Source organism: Petaurus breviceps, unplaced genomic scaffold (genome assembly GCF_028583685.1).
Source record: "Petaurus breviceps papuanus isolate PSGF00001 unplaced genomic scaffold, PetGlider_PUasm1.0 91133, whole genome shotgun sequence".
Taxonomy (NCBI): Eukaryota; Metazoa; Chordata; class Mammalia; order Diprotodontia; family Petauridae; genus Petaurus; species Petaurus breviceps.
The window spans coordinates 87,841,674-87,865,689 of record NW_027187419.1 but is presented as its reverse complement, the minus strand read 5'-3'; the positions used below and the strand labels follow the sequence as shown (position 1 = coordinate 87,865,689).

At 37.8% G+C, this 24,016-nt stretch overlaps 1 protein-coding gene across 8 annotated transcripts in view; it reads right to left on the bottom strand.

Moving 5' to 3' along the window:
- SLC4A10 (solute carrier family 4 member 10) overlaps positions 1 to 24,016 on the bottom strand; it is a 399,681-nt gene that overhangs the window by 141,483 nt on the left and 234,182 nt on the right. For all 8 annotated transcript variants that reach the window (XM_069080754.1, XM_069080757.1, XM_069080758.1 and 5 more), the window contains exon 5: positions 7,440 to 7,600. In XM_069080754.1, the coding sequence (XP_068936855.1) occupies positions 7,440 to 7,600 (161 nt within the window). The remainder of the gene's footprint in view (positions 1 to 7,439; positions 7,601 to 24,016) is intronic.

Sequence of the window (24,016 nt, the reverse complement as noted above, 5' to 3'; positions counted from 1 at the left end):
CATATTTGTAATCTCTATAGGCATTGTGAATATGGCATTGCTGATACATTTGGCGACGAGGATGGGATCACAAAATGTCAGGCCTCTATTTGGAAGCAGTGGGGCTTTAGAGGGAGAAAAGGCTATTCCAGGATGGGAGGATTTGCCTTATTCCTCTCTAGCCAGAGAATGGGCTAAAAGCACAGGGCCCTGTGAAAACTGGGAACCAAGGCTAAAAGAGGGAGAACCTGGAGATTTGGAAAGATGTTTGAAAGCAATACCCATAGAACCAGGCAAAGAACTGGCAGGAGTGTGCAGGAGAGGCTGGATGCTGCTAACAAGTTATCGCCTTATGTGTAAAAGTAGGGATAAGCTGCTGAAGGAAAGAGCTAGGATGGCTAGGGAGTCAGCTGGTTTGCCTGAGGATTCTTCTGTGTCACAGTACTCAGAAGAGCAAACTGGAGGTACTCATGTGGTCCAGGAGCAAGCTACTGTTCATGTAGCTAAAAGGAAGCAAAAAACTAGCAGAAGGAATGTGCATGCAGCTTTTGTACAGGCTGGGCAGAGTTGCCCTGACAGCTTCCAGGAGAATGTGTGTGAGGAGAATGGAACAAGGTTAGATGAGGAGTCTCCTAATGTAGAAGGTCTCCCCATACGAAGAAGAAGGCAGGAGAACCACCGAGGCAAAACAGAGTCCAGGGAGATAATTGAGGATTTCACTCAACAGGAGATCACTGATATATTGAGTAGATTTACCCAAAGAATGGGGGAGTCTTTAGTGTCTTGGATAGTAAGAATCACTGATGAAGGCGCAGGAGGAATAACACTGGACAATGAGGACTGTTTAAAATTCATAAGTATCAGTCAGAATCCTTTTGTACACCAGGCTTTTAGGGATCACCATATGCAAGGAGGAAATAACAAAACGAATCTTCTAGCTTTAGCTGCAGAAGGTTGCAAAAAGCAATATCCAACTGAATCTATGTGGCCTAGGGGAGACAGACCCTGGTACTCACTTAGAGACTGTATGAGAAAACTAAAGGAGGAGGTAATGAAAACTGCTATCCTGATTGGAGATGCAAATGCATATTATGATACCCCCCTAGGAGTTCCTCATAGAAATATCATAGTGAAGACGGCTCCTCCTGCATATAAGCACCTAATTCTGACTCTTTTAATTGGAGAAATAGGGCACCCTCTTTCAGAGGTGCTGGATAAGATTTCACAATTAAGCGATTTAGGGGAATGGGAAAAAGACAAATTGCCTCGAGAGAGAAGAGTAAACAGCCAGAGGATTCAGAGACAAAATAGACCCATAAGAAGGGAACTGTTTACTGCTCTATTAAGAGCTGGGGTGGACTTTAGAAGAATAGATGGTATTCCAACTGAAGAGCTGCATAAGCTGTACCAAGAAAAGGTACTTAGCATTAGAATGAACAGGGAAGCAGGAACCACCCCTGCAGGTATTTCTGAATCTGAATCTTTGTATCCAAGTTTGCCCCACCTTCAGGAGGAATAGGAGATAGGCCAAGCCCCAGCCCAGATAAAAGAAATATGCAGAAGAGATTGCAGACCCCATATTGGTTTAACAATATATTGGAAGAATGGATCAACTACTGTGACTAGGGCACTGATTGATACTGGGGCTGAGGCCACACTTATCTATGGAAACCCTGATAAGTTTAAACATGGAACCCCTATTACCATCACAGGTCTAGGAGACACTGAAATATCAGCCAGACAGGTTAAAATAACAATGAAAATTGGGCAGTTACCTAAGAAGGAATATGCTGTGGTTGTTGTACCCATTCCTGAATACATCATTGGAATAGATGTATTGAGAGGCATGACTCTGAATTTACCTGAAGGAAGATACCAATTTGCTGTGAAGAAGATAGGAATTAATACAGTTTTAGTAGGAAAACTAAAAATGGACCCAATCACTTTACCTGAACCTTCTGAAGTAATTACTTTAAAACAGTATCGTGTGCCAGGTGGGCAAGATGAAATTGCCACTACTATAAAGGAATATGTTGAAGCAGGAGTGTCAGTCCCTACAACCACAAGATGGAATAATCCTGTCTGGCCAGTAAGAAAATCAGATGGGACGTGGAGAATGACTGTGGATTATAGACAGTTGAATAAGGTGACTCCTTCTTTGTATGCTGCTGTTCCAGATACCATCACCTTAATAGAAAGGATCCAGAAATATGATGGGACTTGGTATGCAGTTATTGACTTGGCAAATGCCTTCTTCACCATTCCAATAGATTCTAAACAATGGGACCACTTCGCTTTCACTTGGCAGGGTAGACAATATACTTTTACTCGCTTGCCACAAGGGTACATACATAGCCCCACTATCTGTCACAGGAACTGAAGGATTTGGTTCTACTGATAGAATAAAATTAGGAGCTAAAGTATGGGTAAAACGGAAGCCAGATGATGTTCCAAAGGCTGCAGAGATTATAGCATATGGGAAGGATAACACTGTAGCTATTGTTTATTCTGGAGAAGATGATTACAAAATTGTACCCTTAAATCATTTATTCTACCGTGAGTGAGGCTACAATAGTCTGGTTATTGTCTCTTTGCTTCTTCTTGATTTTTTGTTTGTTCACCTTGTTTGTTAGATTTGTTTCCACAGGCTTGGTACCCTCCATCTGTAGATGCCTGATAGCTTAAGCTGGATGTCACCCCCTGTCTGCAACTGTGATGTGTCACCCTTGGACCTGGCATCAAGCATATTAAGAACTGACTTCTCAAATGGGACCCCTTAGGACAGGGACAGCTCTACATCCGATTTCAGCAGCAAGTAGCCATAGAAGAAGAGATCTTCACCCCTTACCACAAGATTTTGGGGCCCCATTTGTTCGGGGTGGGGGGAATGATGGGGAGCTTGTGCTCAAGCCCCACCCTAAAATATGGTTTTTTGTGTTTATTGTGTGCTATTCTTGTTATATTGTTGTGAAATTTTGTTGACACCAGTTATTCCTACAGTATTTTTGCCAAGTAAGGGACATGAAAGATCTTGGGGCCGAATGTAAGGGTTATGGGATTTAAAGATCTCCCATGCCCCATGGACATGCTGACATAGCAGAGCAAGAGAAAGTGAAAAGCCGAGCTAACGGTCCTGTGGTTGGCAGTTGGCGGCGGTTGCCTTTTTTTTTTTTTTTTTAGTTAGGACCCCTGCTGAGCACCGCCAGGGGCCGGAGCTGCTGGGAGCAGGACTTTCTGCTAAGGACTCCTGCTGAGGACTGCCAGGGGCCGGAGCTGCTGGGAGCCCGCTTCCAGGGCGCTGGGTGGTTGCTGTGAGTGGGGAGAGGAGGACCTTTGCCTGAAGTAGCCTGTTCTGTTTTGAGGGCTTGAAAATGTGGGTGCTTTTTACTTTATCTACCTGTGCCAATGTCATAACTACTCTGATGGCTTTCACTTTCTGATTTTGGGACTCAGTCTTTTGGTATCTTAATAAATTTTCTAGTTTATTTCCCCATATGGCAAACCTGACGTATTTTGTGATGGATAATTATATCAGCATATTTGTAATCTCTATAGGCATTGTGAATATGGCATTGCTGATACAGTAGGGTACTGGACTTAAGTTTGAAAAACCAGCTCTACACATAAAAGATGGGGAAAATATTGATAGCAATTTATATGAAGAAAGAATTGGGAATCCCAATGATGTTCAAAAATATGTCAGCAGGGTGATCTAATAAGAAAAAAAAACTAATGTGATTTTGGACTATGTTAACAAATATTTAAAAGCAGAATGGTGGTAGTCTCACTGTACTTTTTGCTGTAATAAATTAATCTAGAGCATTGCATACAACATTTTAGAAAGTACATTGACAAACTAGAACTCACTCCAGAGAAAGGTAACTAGGATGTTTTCAGGCCTAGTTGAAGGAACTAAGGAAGTTTGGCCTGGAAAGACCAAGGACTTTTGTCTTCAAACATCTAAAGCACTGCCTTGTGGAAGGATTAGACTTAAGTAATTACGAGTATATTAAGCTTCTACTACATATGGTAAAAAAGACAAAAATAATAGCTCCTGCCCTCAAGAAGTTTACATTCTACTTTTGAGTGAGACATATTCTCAGAAGAGAGAAGCACTGGAGAAACTGCTCAGATAGGAAGCAACACCTGAGCTAAGCAAGCCTTGAAGGAAGGCAGAGACTCTAAGAGGCACAAGCAGAAGAAGAACGTTCTAGGCATGAAGGGATAGACAGCTTGTGCAAAGACAAGTGGGAGATGGAATGTCATGTAGAGGGTTAGTGAATGGGTTAGTCTGTCTGGAATGTATGTGTGTGAGGGAGATTACTGTGGAAAAAAACTGGAAAGGTAGTCTGGAGATAGATTAATTATCAATCAAAAGTGTTTATATTTTATCCTGTAGGTTATTGTGGAGTCACTGGAACTTCTTGAGCAAGGGAATGACATAGTCAAAAATATCTGCTTTAGGACTATAAATTTGGCAGCTGTGTGGAAGGCAGAATGGAACAGGGAGACAGGAAGAGCATTAATAAACCACAGTCCAGGGAAGTATTAGAAATAAGAGTTGTGTTATGATTAAGCAGAAGGTAACATATATATACATATATATATATATATATATGTATATATATGATGTTTAGAGTTGGCAAGACTTGGCAAATAATTCCATTTGGGAGGGAAGAGAGAGGAAAGAGTTGAGAATTATACTGAGGTCGTAAAGGGGACTGGAAGGATTATGATGTCCTTGACAGGAGTAGGGAAGTTAGGAAGAAAGACTGGTTTAGGGGGAAGAAATTGAGTTATATTTTGGACATGCTGAGTTTGAATTGCCTACAGAAAAATCCAGGTAGAGATGTCCAGAGATAGTTGGTAAATCTGACCTGGAAAAGGAGAGAGATGAAGATTTTTGTGCTGATCTACATGGATTTGATAATTGATACTATGGAAGCTGATAAAATCACTGAGAGAGAGCAGAAGAAGATGTGGGACAGAGGCCTGTGATACTCCTGTATTTATATGGTAAGATAAGGATGATGGTTCTCAAAAGGAAACTGAGGGGCAATCTTAGAGGTAGAAGGAGAACGAGAAGAGTGAAGTTAAGAGTAGACAGCATGTAGGAAAAGGGAGTGGTCAACAGCTTTTACAACAAATCTCAATATTTCTACAACAGAACTAATTATCTTTCCCACTTAATCATTCCCCTCTTCGTACCTTCCCAATTTCTGTGGAGGACACTGTGACCCTTTCAATAACCTAAGTTTGCGGCCATGGAGTCATTATTACCTCATCCTCCATATCCATCCTCCATAGCCAAGTCTTGTCAATTTTGCCTCCACACATGTCTTGTTTCTATGCCCAACTATTCACTCATTCCACAGCTACCATATTTCAGGCTCTCCTCATCTTTCACTTGGACTATCTAAATAGTTCTCTTAACTGATATCCCTCCTCTGGTCTTTTCTCTCTTTAATCCATCTTCCACATAGCTGCAAAACTGATATTCCTAAACCAAATATTTGACTACATGTTACTCCTACTCAGGAAGTTACAGTAGTTCTCTATTGGTTTTAAGACAAAATACAAATTTCTCTGTTTTCCATTTAAAGCCTGTCACAATCAGTCTCTGGCTACCTTTCCTGGCTTATTTCATATTCTGTGTTCCATTTAAACTGACCCACTTACTGTTCCCCATATACAACATTCCACCTCTCATTTCTGTGCCCTTTTACACAAACCAGGCTGCGTCCCATGCTTATCAAACACCCACTCCTCTCCTCATAAAAGCCATAGCTTCTCTAAAAGCTTATGCCACCTTTCATGTGAAGGTCCTTTTCTACCCTTTCCCCCATTAAACCAATGCTCTCTATTCCCCAGAAATTACTTTTTATTCAATTTGCATATATATTTGCATTTACTTAACTGTATTCATGATATTTTTCTCCTTATATAACTTCCTCAAGGACAAACACTATTTTGGCTCTGTCTCTGCATCCCTAACACCTAGCATGGTACCTGTCAGATGGTAGATGCTTAATAAATTCTAGATGTATTAATGAAAAAAAATTGCAAAAGGTTTAAGTAGGATGCTTGGGGAAAAATGCCATTGGATTTAGCAAGTGAAGACAACATTGTTAACTTCTGAGAGCAGTTTTATGCTTTAGGAAGGCCTAGATTTGATGACTTCTGAGATTTCTAGGAAATCTAAAATTCTATAATGTTAGATTTATGCAAAAAAACTCCACTAGTTTTAGAGATTTTCATGTTCCCTAAGCTCAATGTCCTATTTATTTGTTTATTTGAGTGGGTGAGGGAAGGCACTTGGGGTTAAGTGACTTGCCCAAGGTCACACAGCTAGTTAAGTATCAAGCGTCTTAGGCCACATTTAAACTCAGGTCCTCTTGACTCCAGGGCTGGTGCTCCAGTCACTGTGCCACCTAGTGTGCCCCAATGTCTTTTTTTTAATGTTTGAAAGTTTTCACTTAGTTCCAAATAGTTTCATTTCATGTATTTCATATATGAGAAAAATAATCTTAATATTTTAAGAAAATTTTCTTTAATTCTAAGACAGTAAAATAGCAAGTATGGAATTATTAGCAGAAATTCTACAGGAAGCAGCATGAAGAATTAGTGGAAAAAATACTTGGGAGTCAGGAGACCTGAACTGTAATCTCAGCTCTGCTGCACAGTTACTTAATCTTTAGGACTCTTGCATTAGTTTCCTTATCTGTCAAATGAGTGGCTAGACTAGATGATCTTTAAGGTCACTTTCAGATCTATTATTCTACTAACCATTCAGTAAATATACATTTCCTAAATGTTTAGTAGGTACCAGGAATGTGATAGAACGAAAGGCAAAACCACAGTCCTTGCTTTTATGAAACTTCTTTTATAAAGGAGAAGACAACATGAAAATGGGTACATAAAAGACATAAAGGGTCTAAGTGGAATCTAGAAATGAAGATGAGGAGGGAACCTGGGAAAGGTCTCCTATAGAAGGTGGGAGCAGTTCTGAATGATAAAGGAAACCTGGAAAAGCTAGGAGTCAGAAGTAAGGAGGGATAGTATTCCAGGCATGGGAAATCACCATTGCAAAGGCACAGAGTCAAGAAGTCATATGTCATAAATGAAGATTTTATCTTGAAAGGTTTGATTTTAGAAAACTGAGAGGATCAGAAAAACACTAAGATTAAGAGAGTTTGGTTTCCAGGGGATCATTGATTAGGAAGACTGTAAAAACTATGTTAAAAAGGAAAGGAAGTTTTTGTACTAGCATTTTAGAAAAAACCAAAAACATGTACTGAATGAAATAATGATTTTGTAAAAATGTTGTCCAAAAGTAACAATGGGTACTAAGTAATAATAATGGGTACAAAGTAATAATAATGAAGTATATTCAATAGAGTCGATTAGGATGCTTTATGGATATTAATAATTTCTGCTGGATAATGGGGAAAAATCTCTACCTGCAATTTCCTCGAGAGTGTTAGCCCGCATATCAAGCAGCACAGTGCCATTCAGGATGCAACTTCTCAACTCGAACAAACTGTGTAGGGAAAGAGTTGCCACATACGGCTTACTCCACCTTTCTCCTCCATCTTCTACATCTTCTTCAAACTTTAACCACCTAAATCAACAAAAAGCAGTTTCAAAACACTAGTTTTGATAATGTAATATTTTACTGCACTTGACAAAGAACATTGTTAAGAAGTGTCTGGATTCAGTTTACTTTGAATTCAAGTCAACAAATATTTATGGAGTATTTATCATGGTGCAAAGCCCCAAAGCAGGTGCTCTGGAGGCAAAATCAAAGATGAAAAATAGTGTCTGCTTTCATGCAGTTTACATGGTGGGGGTGGGGAGGGTGCACTGCATAAATAAAGATAAAGTCAGGGGATGGAGAGTACTAACAACTACCCTTTTCTTCTCTGTTTAATAGTATTTTTTTCAATTATATGTAAAGACAATTTTTAACATGCATTTTTACAAAATCTTGAGTTCCAAATTTTTCTCCCACCCCTCTTCCTAAAACAACAAGCAATAAGATATGGGCTATATATATATGTACAATAATGTAAAATATATTTTCATATTAGTCATGTTGTAAAAGAAGAAACAAGATCAAAAAGAAAAAAAAACACACAAAAACCAGAGTGAGAATAGTATGCTTCAATCTGCACTCCAAGTCCATCAATTCTTTCTCTGGATATAGACAGCATTTTCCATCAAGAGTCTTGGATCTTTGCATTGTTGAGGGAAACATAGTCATCACATAGTACTGCTGTTACTATGCACAATGTTCTAGTTCTGCTCTCTTCACTTTGCATTGGTTTGTATAAGTCTTTCCAGGTTTTTCTTTTTTTTTTTTTTTTTAAAGCAATGGGGTTAAGTAACTTGCTCAAGGTTACACAGCCAGTTATTTCTGGGTGTGGTGCTGAGTATCCGAGCCTGGATTTGATCCAGGTCATGCCGACACTGGAGCCAGTGCTCTTACTCGCTGAGCCACCTGGCCGCCCCTAAGCAATTGGGGTTAAGTAACTTGCTCAAGGTTACACGGCCAGGTGTTTCTGCGTGGGTGCTAAGTGTCTGAGCCTGGGATTCGATCTCCAGGTCTTCTCAACACTGGAGCCCGTGCTCTTACTCGCTGTGCTACCTGGCCGCCCCTAGGTTTTTCTAACATAATAGAATTCCATAATGTCCATATACCACAGCTTGTTCAAGCATTCTCCAACTGATGGGTGTTCTCTGGATTTCCAATTATTATTATTACTATTTTGCTTTTTGGAGGGGGGAAGGCAGGGCGATTGGGGTTAAGTGACTTGACCAAAGCCACATGGCTAATAAGTGTTAAGTGTCTGAGGCTGGATTTGAACTCAGGTCTTCCTGATTCCAGGGCCAGTGCTCTAGTCACTGTGCCACCTAGCCACCCCGATTTCCAATTATTTTTGCCACTACAAGAAGAAGGGCTATAAGTAGTTTTGTGTAACTACCCCTTTCTAGTCTAGAACCTCCATGAAGACAGAGACTCAGGCTTTATCTAAGCTTTGCCTTGTTCCCTACTCCCTGCCTCCAGCAGGATTCTGCCTAGAGTCAGAACTTAATATTGAGTTAAGGGATATGATAAGAGCAATGGTTTTGTCAGGCTCAGCTTTAGAGTTTAGTACTCTAGAAATTACGAATTTCATGGTGCTTTTGCAAACGTATAGAATAAGCTACCCAAGAGATTTCTTTTTTTTTTTCCATTTGACAAAGATTGATTTTATCAGTCAGTCAATAAACATTTATTAAGCATCTAGTATGTGCCAGGCACTGTGTTAAGTGCCGGGGACACAAAAAGAGGCAAAAGACAGTCTCTGCCCTCAAGGAGATCTCAGTCTAATGGGGTAGACAACAAGCAAACAAAATACATACAAACAAGTTATGTAATGGATAAATAAAAAAAGGAGGAGACTAAAACTAAGAAGGGGTTGAGATTTTGTCACTTTTACTTAGAAGTTCAAAGTAAAACTAATATAAATTGGTAACGAATTTATATATTGTATAACTCTGAAGAAACAAACTTTGTGTAATAAATTAATAAAATATACCAGTAGAGACCTGTTGTTGAAAAGCACTTTTAAGATCAAGGATTTACTGAAGACTGTGAACTGGCTCATAAGAGCCAATTTTTTATTTTCAGGTTGAGCATTTATACCATAGGAAAAGACAAATTCTAGAAGCCGTACTTAGTACAGTGCTTCACACAGAGTAGGATCATGATAAATATTAATTGATTATTGATTCATTGCATATTGTTATATTGGTTGTCTAGACTTGAGAAAGTGATAGAGAAAATGTTAATTATACGATTAATTAAAAGGGTTATGAATATTATAATGAAACTAATTAAAAGCACATGTATTATTTTTTTTCTAGAGAGCTGATTGTCATTTGCCAACACACTCACGATTTTAACTCTCAGACAAGATAATTACTACTGGAGATAACCATAAAGATAATCATAGTTGACATATTTATAGTACTTTAAGGTTTGCAAAGCTGTTTACATACATTGGTTTTAACTTGTGTTAAAGATGTACCATTTAAAAAAAATCAAATACTCATCTTAATTTTTTCTATGAGATTATTTAAAAACTGGTAGAAATCTAAACCAAAATCCTTGACAGTATAACAACAAATATGGTATTTTCTTCACACAGACTTTAACAGATTTTAATAGGTTGTGTATGTGTGTATGTGTGTGTGTTTGCATGTGTGCACATGTGCACACAGGCATTGAAAGTAAGCATATACTCAAGGGGATTCAGTTTAATTCAACAAGCAAGTTACTTAAGTGCCTACTATGTGAGCTAGACACTAGCCATCTAAATGCAAAAATTAAACCATCTCTGCCCTCAATGAGTTTATGGTCTTTTAATGTATGGAAAAGGGACAATGCGAGTAAGTGTGCAAAGAGGATGAGAGAAGGACTAGAAATGTTGAGTAGTTCCATTTTACTGAAACATAGGGGTCATAAAAAGGAATAGTTAAATAAGCCTGCAAAAGTAAGTTTGAGTCGGATTTCTGAGGCTTTTGAATATCAGTATTAAAAGTTTAAACTTAATCCAGTAGGACATTCTTTAGATCAGTAATTATCAACATTTTTCAGTATCTAGTAGGTCCTAAAGACCACTTTTCCCTTCTGCTATCCTTTCTCACCATAACAATACCTCATAGAATTAATAGGAAGAAGAAACACAGAAACACCCTTAGAGTCAGGAATAGCTGGGTTCAAGATTCACTTCTGATATATACTGGCCATGTGACCTTCTATGGGACATTTAACCTCTCAGATCCTGGAGCAATTCTCTAAAACTACAAGTTGCAGACTATGTATTAATTGACCTTGGTTGTTTTTTTTTTTTTTTTTTAAGAATTAGTAGTGGGAAGAGGGGCAGCTAGGTAGTACCGTGACTAGAGCACTGGCCCTGGAGTCAGGAGGACCTGAGTTCAAATCCTGCCTCAGATACTTGACACTCAACTAGCTGTGTGATCTTGGGCAAGTCACTTAACCCCAACTGCCTTGCCTTCCCCCATGATAAAGAAAGAACAGGAAAAACTAATATTTTTGAGGAAGAGAATATAATGCTAATTTATACCAGAAAAGGAATTTTTAAAACATTTAATTAGAAAACTCATATAAATCATATTCTGTTACAACAGAGCTCATAATAAGATTTTGGAGGAAAATTATGTATTCTCATACTAACAACTGATATTTGTATAGTATAAGAATATTTAAAAACATTTTGTAAAAATTATTCCATTAATCTTCACAAACCAGCAAAGACGATTCTATAGCTATAATTGTTCCCATTTTGTAGATAAGGAGACTGAGGCTTAGATGTCATAGACTTGCTTGTGGTCATAGACAGTAAGTGTCAAAGTTGTCAAAAAAAATGGCAAAAGTAGTCTTCCTGACTCCAAATCTGGCCCTCTATCTAATCTACAACATGACTTTTTGGAATATAGAAAATGTTTTCCATTTTCCAAAATGTTAATGATGCTACAAAATGAACCTCCTCTTGCCAGTATCTCTTGGACACTGCCACTTTAGTGCTTTTCTTTTTGTGTGTTCAACTTCACTAAAAGTTAATATTAAGTCTCAGGTGAAACTATTGTTTCTATTTAAAAGTTAATAAAATATTAAATGTTTATTTTATGTGCTTCCTACTATGCTATACAGTAATATGCCATTAATTTCTTTTAAAGCTTCAGGCATAATGTTTAATAGAATTAGCTATGATGCTACTGTCTCATTACTGTTTTTTTAATAAAGAGATTACCATGGGGCAGGCATAATTTCAACTAAATATTCTACCACATACTACACCTTTGACATATGATGTTATTTTCAGGCACAAAGAATACATTAAAAGGAAGGACACGCTGGTCGTTTTATGACCAAAGAATCTTGTTAGGTTTAAAATCTCAGTTCTAGTAAAGGATAATGAATAAAATAGAAACTTTTGACATTAGGTTCTGAAAAGGTCAGATGAACTTGGGAAACCATGCAGGAAAGTAGATCATAATTTAGGGGAAAATGTTTCAAATTTAGCTCCTTTAAGTCATTTGGAAATATGAAGATATACAGTTGCTTCAATGCTACAGTGCCTCTAGAAATTATAACATATTACTCCAATAAATATTCCTGAAAAAGCTGTCTATTGTACTGCAGAAAAATCCTTAAACAATTCTAGTCAATTCAGTCCCCAAGGTTCCTTCCGGATCTTCATCTTCTAACATAACTAGATCTTCTAGTATACCTAAGTAGATATTTAATAAGCATGTATTATGTATTGGTGTTATAAAATGAAATGACACTGACCTTGCCCTCTAGAAGCTTACAATTTAAAGGGGGATGGGAATAAATCATGTACTCAAACAACTCTGATACAAGGCAGAATATACGTAGTAAGTTGAAAAAAAGAAGTCTAAGCAAAGTGGTTTGAGAAATTTCAGTGAGGAAAGATCATTCTCAGCTGTGTAAATAGATACCTGAGTTGTACCTTGAAAGAAGTAAAGGGTCTTAAAAGGTGGCAGCGTGGATGGAGGAGGGAGGAATCCATTCTGCTATGGGATACAAAAGAGATCAGTTGGAAGATGAGACTAGGAAAACAGTACATGGTCCAATTTGGCTGGGACACAGAACAGAGAAAAGGGGGAGTGGTATAAAATAAGGATAAAGAAATTGACTGGAGTTAGATTGTAGAGGGCCTTGAATGACAGGATCAGAAGCTTAAACATTCTTAGAAATAGACTATAGAATATATTGAAGGTTTATCAGTAAGGGAAGAACACAATAGAGAAAGAGGCACAGTATGTAGGATGGAATGCAAAGGGGAGAAATTAGAGGCAGGGAGATCAGTTAGGAGGCAGCCATAATATTCTAGGCAAAAGGTAAGAAAAGTCTAAATCAACGTGTTTCAGTGGGAGTAGAAGAGGGAAGAAGATTCATGAGAGATAGTGGATGTAGTACCAATAGTCGTTGGCAAATGACTGCACATGGGAAGTGAAAGAGAAAGAAAAGATAAAGAGACTCTCAGTTTTCAAAAATACCACCAACAGAAATAGAAAATTTAAAGGAAGAAGAAGTTTTGGGGAAGAAGATAGTGGGATAAATTTTAGACATGTTGAGTTTGAGGTGTAGTTCAGATAGCATGTAGATAAAATCTAGCAGGCAGCTAGAAGTACTGGTCTAGGGTTCTAGGAAGAGACTGGAGGTTAAGTTTTGAATTGGGGTGGCTAGGTGGCACAGTAAATAGAGCACCAATTCTGGAGTCAGGAGGACCTGAGTTCAAATCCGACCTTGGACACTTAACATTTATTAGCCGTGTGACCTTGGGCAAGTCACTTAACCCCAATAGCTTTGCCTGCCCCACCTCCAAAAAAGCAAAAAAAAAAAAAGGTTCAAATGGAAACCATGAAATTGTATGAAATTGTGAAAGAAGAGGATTTAAAGAATCAAAGACTGGATCTTGGAGAACATTCACATTTAAAGATGAGAGGAGATCAGCAAAAGACAAATAACAGGGCTAGAATGGTAGAATTAACAGTGTGAAGTGTCCCAAAAGTAAAGGAACGAGAGGATATGAAGGAAAAGTGATAAATAGTGCCAAACATTGCAGAGAGATCAAGGTAAATGAAGACTAAGGAAAGTTTTGTTTAATTGGTTTTGTTAAGGAGACCACTGCTGACCTTACTAAGTTTAAAGTCAAGAAAGTCATGAAGAAAGATATAATTAGCAGGGAGTTGAGTGATGGGAAGTGAGGCAGCAGAAGCAAAGAGTAGTAGACAACACTTCTTAGAAGGCTGGCAATTAAATGGGGAAGTGAGATAGAACAATAGCACGTGAGGGAAACAAGGGAAAGGGAAAGTTGTTTTAAGAATACAGAGGAGAAAGTATGAGGATAAAGGGAAAGTGTTCAAGAAAAGGGATGATAGAATAAGGACCCAAGTGTGATGGGAAGGGATCAAGGACACAAGTGGAAGGTTGTTCTTTGGAAAGACGAGGGTTATCTGCGGCTACACAGAAGGCAGGAAGAGACAGAGAGGTTTAAAGGAGTAGAGAGGTGACTTAAGGATATTAAAGTTAGATGGTATCAATTTCTCAATAAAGTAAGAGGTTAGGTCATTTGCTGAGAGTAAGAAATGAGGGGTAGAACTGGATTATCAAAAAGTAAAGTGGAGTTTTGGAATAATTACTGTCAGGAATATGATTAGAGAGTTGATAAGACATGAAGAAAAACATTACTACATTGTGGTGAACAGCCAGTTGCGATTAAATGGCATAAATCTGTAGTGGATACAGCTTTTGGTCACAAAATGATGAGAACAGAAGGGGAGAATGGAAGAGTTGTACTAGGCTGCATGTTAGGGGGAATAATGAATAAAGGGGCAAAAGATTCAAGGGTAGAGGAGAGGGAATTACTGGAAGGGTTGATTGAGACTAGTTGAAGACTGGGTAAGGAAGTAAGATTAGGACAAGGTTGATAGCTGGCTGAATTAGGAAGGAATAAAAGGTCTAAAGGTCATCATGAGGCAAAAAATTAAGGAGTAGGGGAGGTAGAAAGAGTCCTAATTTTATAAGAGTACCAGTTGTTACATAGGGAACAGTTTTATTTTTCAAAGAGACATTAAATTTAAGCCTTGGGGTTTCCTGATTTTTGAAGTCACTAAATCTCTATGAAACACACTTTTAGCTTTTTCTTTAGAGTAATAGGCTTTTTTTCTTAGAAATCAACACTCCTCATATGATAAGCCACAAAAAATTTACCTTTTATTTCAATCCTCCAGACACCATTTATAAAAGCAAGAGATACAGTTAATACAAAACAGGAAAATGTTTTTCAAACAAGGTACTTGGTACTCCTAGGAAAAGGGATTAAAGAGTTCCTGAGAGTTCTTGGAAACTAATGTTGCAAAGTTCCAATCAGTTGTTTGGTGACGATGATGGCAACTTGTGAGTTACATCCTTGGGTGATTCAGACCTTCAGGAGATACAGTAATGGTGCCCTAGACAATATTCTGGAAGTATAATGTTTCTCCTGGTATCCACCAGAACGAGGGACCAAATTCATACAGAATTCCAACTACACTTAGTAAGAATTTAGTAAATTCTTGCCTTTTTTTTTTTTTGGAGGGCAATTGGGGTTAAGTAACTTGCCCAAGGTTACACGGCTAGTTTTTTTGTGTGGGTGTTAAAGTGTCTGAGGACAGAACTGAACCCGGGTCCTCCCGACTCCAGGGCTTGCATTCCTGCTCACTGCGCCACCTAGCTGTCCCTAATTTCGTAAATTCTTATTGACTGATTGACACAGTAATATGTAAAATATGGAGGTTCTTAGTAGGCATCACATTGATACAAACCATGCTTTGTCAAAGACTTCAAGGTATATTTAATTTTCTAAAATCACATTGGTAAACTGAACAGCACTTACCTTCATACCCTAATATACAGATGTATGTATGCCAGTATTTCACAGATCTGCAAATAACTGGCAGGGCCACTCCCTCCGTCAACAAAAATTATAACTCCTCTTCATCTTATTAGGTGATCTTTGTGAATTATAGTGGCCAGTAAAATGTACCACATAGTGGTCAGTATTTGGGTGATGAGAATATGTGTGTTTCTCATTTCAACTCAAAGAAACAAACAAAAAAAAATAGCCCTGGGAATCCACCAAATTTATGTCAGGGCTTTTAATTTCCCAAGCACACATTAAATTGCCAAATGTTTGGGGGTAGAGTCATTTTCCTAGTGTCACAGTGGATATGGAAGACAAGTTCAAATCTAATGTCGGAGACTTCCTAGCTTGGGCACATCATTTGACCTCAGTTTCCTCAACTGTAAAATAGAGGTAATAAATAGGACCTACCTCTCAGGGTTGCTGTGAGGACTAGTGAGATATTTGGAAAATGCTTAGCACAGTGTCTAACAAACAGTAGGTGCTATATAAATGCTACCTATCATCACAATCATCACCATCAGAGTGTTCCAATTTGTCTCAGTTTTCAAATAAACAAACATTCTGTGAATAGTAAAGTAATGCAAATGATGACTGGACTTGTATAGGGAGCTCCCAGTGAGGAATTTTCCATACCAGTTCAGGTCATCACCTTTTCTACAACTTAGAATCTTTGAAAGTTGTCTAGAGCATTCAGTAAGAGTGGAACTTGAAGGCTCAGTCTTCTTGGATCCAAGGACAATTCTGTAATCACTAAGCTAAAAAGCCTAATAAATACATAGATAGGCAATATAAAGATAATGTATATTTGCATATGTATACATACACATTTATATGTACATACACACAAAATGCATCTATATATGTGTGTATATACATGTATATAGACAGAGAGATGATAGATAGATAAATAGAAAGATAGAACTAGACCTGGAATTTCATTTTTAAAGGACACTCCTAGGGAAGTAACTCCCTTTATCAAAGAGTCAATCAACAAGCACATATGTTCTAGGAACTAAGCTAAGTGCTAAGTGCAAAAAAGAGCACAAATACTCTGCCCTCAAGGAGTTTACATTTTATTGGAAAGACATAAAAATACATAATAAATATACACACATAAACATATACATGTGTGTACATAGTATGTACATATAATGTGTATCCATATATAAAAGTATATACATAATATATGCAAAATGAATTAAAGGTTATTTTGAGAGGGAGTCCACTAGCAGCTGTGGGTGGTATAGGGAAAGATTAAGGGACTGTCTAATATAGCGACCATACTCTGCACAATGTGCTGAGCACTATGCAGAACGTGCTTAGTGTACACATGGCTCGTGCCCTCTTGGAGTACATTGATTCTAAGTCTCTAGGAATCTTTGAACACTGTTGAGGGTTAAGAAAAGCCTTGTTCAGGAAGGGGCTTCCAACCTGTACTTTAAAGCATTTGTGAATGCTTCTGTGATACATAACTTCTTTTTAAATTTATTATTATTATTATTATTATTATTATTTTGCTTTTTGGAGGGCAGTTGGTGTTAAGTGACTTGCCCAAGGTCACAGGGCTAGTTTTTTGTTAAGTGTCTGGGGTGGGATTTGAACTCAGGTCCTCCTGACTCCAGGGCCGGTGCTCTATTCACTGTGCCACCTAGCCGCCCCGATACATAATTTCTCATCCATACTTTCCAAAGATAATGTTCAGTCTCCATACCCTTGAACAAGTAGTGCCCTATGTCTGGAGTGAAGTCCTTTGTCATTTCTGCTTAGAAAAACTTGAGCTTTTTTTTAAGCACTGCTCAGAGGCGTCTTCCTGAACAAGGCCTTCTCTAATCTTCTTAGCCCAAATTATTACCAATCCCTCCCTCTTGAAATGATTGTCCATCCTGTATATTTGCTCTCTGTTTACATGTTAAGTGCTTCCAGTAAAAGATAAGTTTCTTAGGGACAAGGGCTATTTTGTTTTTGTAATTCCAGAACCCATAACAGTGACTTGCACAATTCAGTGCTAAATAAACATTTGCTTAATAGAATGAGAACTAAAATTCTTTCAAAATTTGGAAATAAGTTTAGGGTTTTTTTTTTCCTTTAATACTATTGTTTTCTCTATATCTGCTAACTTCTTCAACTGTTAATTTGATTCTTTATTCCTTTATACTGTAGGAAAAAACCAGGGCTGCAATATTACCCCAAACTGTAAATGAGAAAAATAATGAAAATTCCAAGACAAAAGTATTATCCATCTGACTTTTAAAAAACTTGGACAGGCCCAGGGTCAGAAAGAACTTACAAACATTATGTGGAGGCTTATGTAAACTACACTCTCAATCAGAGACTTAGAAAAATCCATTGTTCTCAATCAATGTTATTTTTGCACTTTAAATGCCATTGGAAAAAAATAATTGCAATAGACTTGAACCTTTAATAGCCTTGAATGCCAAGGGTCTTCAAGACATCAGTCAATTTATTTTAATGGAGTAATCCTTTTTCCCCACAACTGTTTATGTATCTGAGGTCTGTCTGCTCCACACTGCTTTGCCTTCTTCAAAACATTTGTATAAAGAACTATTAGAAGGTAGTCATGAGAAGTCAGCCATATGCCCTCCACAAAGCACAGCTGTGGTATCTGTGTGTGCTAGTCTATTAATAACATTAGATGTTGTTTACAAAAGGGACACTGTAATTGTGTTGATTTCATTAGTCTTGTCATATGGCTTGTTTTAGGGCCTTAAAAAGAGAACAGCTGGTTTTTAACAAACATTCCTAATATCTAGGATTCAAAAATGTAGCTTCCCAATCTAAAACTTTGGTTAAGATTTATTTGGCTGTGATGGCTGACAAGTGAATTCAAAATGTGGTACAGATGACATGTGCAATATGTTGATAAAAATAATCCTATTTGCTTCTCTGGCATCTCTTCTCTCCCTTGCCGTTCCTACTGCCACCAACCTAGTTCAGGTCCTAAATCATCTCTCACTAGGATTATTGGAACAGCTCCCCCAGCATTCTCCTTTTTCTTTAATCTAGTCTGCCCATAGATAATGCTGCTAAACTTGCTAATGCATAGATGCAATTTCATCACCCCCTCTTCTCAAAAACCTTTAATAGGTCACCACTGACTACTGAATAAAGTCTAAAGTCCTTAGCTGCCTTTTCAAGGCCTTCCACAATCTGTCACTGGTTCACTTCTCCATCTGACCTAGTCTCATCTGTTCTACTTCATAAACAAACAGGATTATTCAACATCCCCTGGATACTTCTCATGCTGTAAGCACATTTGTTTTTGCTGTTTCTTATGCCTTGACTGTCCTAGATCTAGAATTCTGTTTCTTTACATCTTGACTCCTCCCTCTAGAAATGATCTGCCTAAGCCCTATTACTCTATACACTAGAGGCAACTAGGTAGTACAGTGGGCAGTTATGGATTTGATATCAGGAAGACCTGAGTTTGAATTCTGCTTCAGGTATTTACTAGCTATGTGACCCTGGGTAAGTCACATAATCTCTCTCAGCCTCAGTTTCCTCATCTGTAAAATGAGGATAATAATAGCATCTACCTTATAGAGCTGCCATGAGGATTAAAGGAGCTATAATGGGAAGCACTTTGTAAACTTTGAGATGCTACATAAATGTTAGTAATTATTATACTCTTTTATGCTTTCTTCAATATTAATTTGTGTTATATTTATCTGTGTACATGTTTCACTACCCCTATTAGATTGGAAGTTATTGAGAGCAAGGACTTTATGTAATTTTTAAAAATGTCCTTAAGGGTCTAGAGCAGCAAGTACTTAATAAAGGTTTGTAGAATATTACAAATGTTCTATATATAACATCTGTTAGTAAATTATTAATTTTGTTTGGACTGCTATAGATATAGGTATTGAACCTATAAGAATTGATATAGAGAACTCCCAGATAAGGGGACGCCTCCTATCCACACAGATTGTCACTTTCTCTACAATTTAAACTCTTGACTGTAGCTTATAACCACAAGAAAATGGTCCTTGACCAAAAAAAATGTTTTTCTCTTGGATTTCTTAGAATGAAACTATAGTAGCAGAAGCAGACAAGTAATAAATACTTCTGAAATCTGTCTTTATTGGACCAACTTGATATTTCAAGACAATGCAGCTTTGTGACTTTAAAATTTACTATATATCTCAACCCTTTTCCTCATTTAAGTTAAATTTGTCCTCTTGTTCCCAGGGGTATTGAGCTTCAGCCAACACTCATCTACACTCCTCTTCAATATATGTTACCATTTTGACTGAGCATCAGATGCTTCACTGAACAGCGTAGAGCAGCACAAGGAATTTATGAAGACTCCAGAAGCACAGCTAAGTAAACCCAGACTAATGGAATTAGAACTCGCCTTGCCATGTGCACTTTCCCTCTTCTCTTTCCTTTGAACTTGGGTGCCTTCCTATTGGATTACTGAATATTCTTTTGCTAGTTCTAATCACCCAAACTGTCACAGTGAGAATCAGGGTGATTCCAAGGACAACAGAAGAACACACAGTGGTGATAAGCAGGCTGCAGCACATCGCCATCAAAAACGTGTGCATTAGAAGTGGCATAAATGACATCATTCATCGGAGCAGAATGAGACATGAGCTAGTCATGTAAAAAGAACAAAGGGATAATATGTGGACAGCTCATGGCTACACTGAAAGCCACAGACATTAAAAAATCCAGAGAAAGTACATAGTGTGGATCCTCTGGGGTACATCTGTGGATAGCCACGGACAAAATTCTCACTATATAAGACAGCAGGGATGAGTTGTGATATAAACCAGACAAGGAACGACTCTCATTAATGAGATCATAAATCAATCAAACAATCATCAATAAAAAAATTTTTTGGACTATGTGCCAGATATTGTACTAAGCTATAGGGACAGAAAGTAAAGACTGAGACATTCCCTTCTCTCAAGGAGATTCTTCTGAGGCATTGAAGTATTAAATGATTAACAAGTAGACCACTTCCTTGTGTTATCCTATAGTAATAATATGAATGCTAGTAAGGGTTAATAAACTTAGTGTTAATAAGTGTTAGGGTTAATAACTCAATTATCTTATTCACTATTACTATTATCAGATTGTAATAAAGTCATACACACTTGTATATGGAGGAAATTGCCCTTGCCTTCCAGTATAAAGTGGATTTTGATTAAAACACCAATACATTATTATAAATCTATTTCAAAGGTCTCTTTCAGCTCTAGTGCCCATAGTTGTGTTGTTTGAAAATTTGGTATTAGAAGGCTCCAAGTTAATTCCTTGGTTTTAGGTATCTATTAAATAATAATAGCTATCTGGAATTCAAAGTTTTAAAATCAAATATTCAAATATACATTATATTATTAATACTATTTTACATGTAATTGGGAAATAAGATATACAGGCACTGGGGCATAGAGATCCACTGGAAAAGTCGAAAGGGGTATGGGAGAAAATATGGGACAGAGCAGATTGGAGGAGGGGCTATCCTGTGGGACTGCTATTTTGGGGCAGTGGGTAGGGGAAAAATGGGGAGAAAATTTGTAACTCAAAATCTGGTGGAAATGAATGATGTAAATCAGAAGTTAATAAAGCATTTGAAAAATTAAAAAAAATAATAGCTAGGAAATAGCATTTTAAGGTTGGCAAAGCACTTTACAAATATTCTCATTTTTTCTTTTCAACAAGTCCAAGAGTTTGATGTTATTATCTTATGGATAAGGGAAATAAGGCAGAGGCTAAATGATTTGCCCAGTATCACAGATCTGGTTGGTATCTAAGGCTGGATTAGAACTGAGGTCTTTCTGACTCCTGTACTTTATCCACCGTGCCACCTAAGCTGCCTACAATTTTATTAGAAATCATGGCAAGATAAACTACAATGGAGGCAATAGGGAACCTCTGAAGTTTAAAGAATAGGGGGTGACATGATCACACCTACTTTTCAGGAAAATAATTTTGTCAGCTGAGTGGAGGATGGATTAAAGTAATTAGATAAATTTGAAGAATGGATAAAATGAAAAGGCTTTTGCAAAAGTCTAATTGAGAGATGATGAAGACCAGCATAAAAGTAGTGATGGTATGAGTGGAAAGAAGGGGCCATAGATAATTCATGCCATAAAGGTAAAAAGGAAAAGATTTGACAACAGAGTGAATATTTAGGGTTTGTGGGAATAAAGGGGCAAGGACAACACCACACTTGTGAGAATGGGTATCTGGGAGTATGATGGCATCCTTGATAGTAATAGAGAAGTTGGGAATTACAGCTTCAGGTGAAAGAAAATGGTTCTGTTGTGGACATTCTGAATTTGTTCAAGATATCCAAAAAGCAGTTTGTGATATGGTACTATAAGTCAAGACAGAAACTAAAGCTGAAGATATACATGTTATATATATATATATATATATATATATATATATATATATATATATATATATATATATGATTATATATATATATATATATGAAAAATCATCTGCCCAGAGATGATCACTGAATCTATAGGAGCTGATGAGATCAGCAAGAGAGAGAAGATAGAGTGGACAAGAGAAAATGTCCAAGGACAGAATTTTCGTCCTTATCTAAAAGCATTTCTTAAATGCTTACTATTTGTTAGCCGCTCTACTTAGCACTGGGATATAAAGAAAGGTAAAAAAGGTCCCTGCCCTTAAGGAGTTCAAATTACATTAAAGATATATACAAAGAAAGCTGTAGGGAAATATCAGAGGGAAGATACTCGAAGTAGCTGAAGATAGGATCTGAGCTGAGTCTTGAAGCCAGGGGAGTCAGGCAATAGAGGAGAGGAAAGCAAATATTTCAGGAATAGGAAAAAGCCGATATTTGGAAGGTGGAGTATCATAGGTGAATCATAGCTAGAAGGTCAGTGTGACTGGATTGTATAGTATGTGGAGGGGAGTAAAATGTAAGAAGACCAGAAAGCTGGAACTTTATATTTGATCCTGGAAGAAATAGGAAGTCACTTGAATTTATTGATTAAAGGTGGCTGTAACTTGGTGAGAGTTGTGCTGGGAAGAGATATCTTGGGCAGCTAAGTAGAGATGTAGTGGAATGAAGGGAGACAAGGTAGGGAGACCAAGCAGCAGGCTCTTGCAGTAAGCATCAGGTAAACCAAGGTGGGTATTGTGTGTGTGGAGAGAAGGGGACATGTACTAGAGAGGTTGGGAAGGTAGAAACAAGCCTTAGTGAGGACAGTGGGTGTAGGCATTGAGTTTGACACCAAACTTGCATACTCTGAGAAATGATTAGGATTTGGGTGGTGAAAGGTAGTACTTTTTGAGGAAGAGGGGGACATGTTGAGCTTGAGATGTTGAAAGCACACATCCAGTTTAAGATGTCTAAGTGGCAATGGGTACCATAAGACTGGTGGCCAGAAGGCCGATTTGGGCTGGATAAACAGATTTAAGAATTATGTGTATAGAGATGATAATATAATCCATGGTAGTTGATGAGATCACTAAAGGAGACAATAGAGAGAGAGAGAGAGAGAGAGAGAGAGAGAGAGAGAGAGAGAGAGAGAGAGAGAGAGAGAGAGAAGAGAGGACAGGAAGTAGAGGTACCTAGTCAGATAGTTTGAGAGATAGCTAAGGCAGGGAGGGGAGGGGAGGAGGGAAGCTGAATCAAATAACGTAGGTTTTTTTTTCTTTCAGAATCAATGGTGCATTTGGAGAGTATTGATTGTTTTGGCAAGAAGGGCTACCCCTTCATCTGAGGGAAGGAGGAAACAGTAGGCAATAATGTCTGAATGATGTGACAGGAGGAAGAGAAAAGAGGGATCTCCAATTCTTCTGGTGAAATATGAGACAATGGCCTCAGTTGTGAGGATGGGTGGAAGATGGTACAATGGGAAGCTTGAGGAGGATGGAATGGAATGGAACAGCTGCTGCAATGAGTGGAATAACCAGCTGACTAGGGAAGTAGAACAGGGTTGCCTTGCTTCACTGGAAGCCCTTTTGACATTATGTAACATAAATTTGGAGGGAAGCTTAAGAGACACAGGGTTGTGAATTCTTTCTACTTTAGAGCGAATCAAAACAGCAAGGACTCTCAAAGTGTAGCCCAGGGGCTGTTGGGGGTCCCAAGACCCTTTTGTTGGGTCTGAAAGGTCAAAACGATTTTCATGATGCTAAGATGTTTTGATTTCTAATAATGGTAAATAGCAAGAGTAAAGATCCAACAAAAGCTCTTTGAGGGATCCTCTATAATTTTTAATGGTGAAAATGGGTCCTGAAACCAAAAGTTTGAGAGCTTCTGCAATACAGCTTGCAAAATAGCTCAGAATTTCTTTCACTATCAAGGAATAAATGAATTCAGAGTACAATACAACATAATACAATGCAATAAAACATTCATTAAGTGCCTACTATGTGACAGGCACTGTGCTAAGCCCTGGGGATAAAAATAAGAAAAAGATAGTCCAGTCCTTGCTCTTAAGCAACTTAATGGGAATGCTCTCAAACAACCTAATGGGAAAAGACAATACACATAAGGAAGCTGAAAAGGTTGGAGGAGGGCT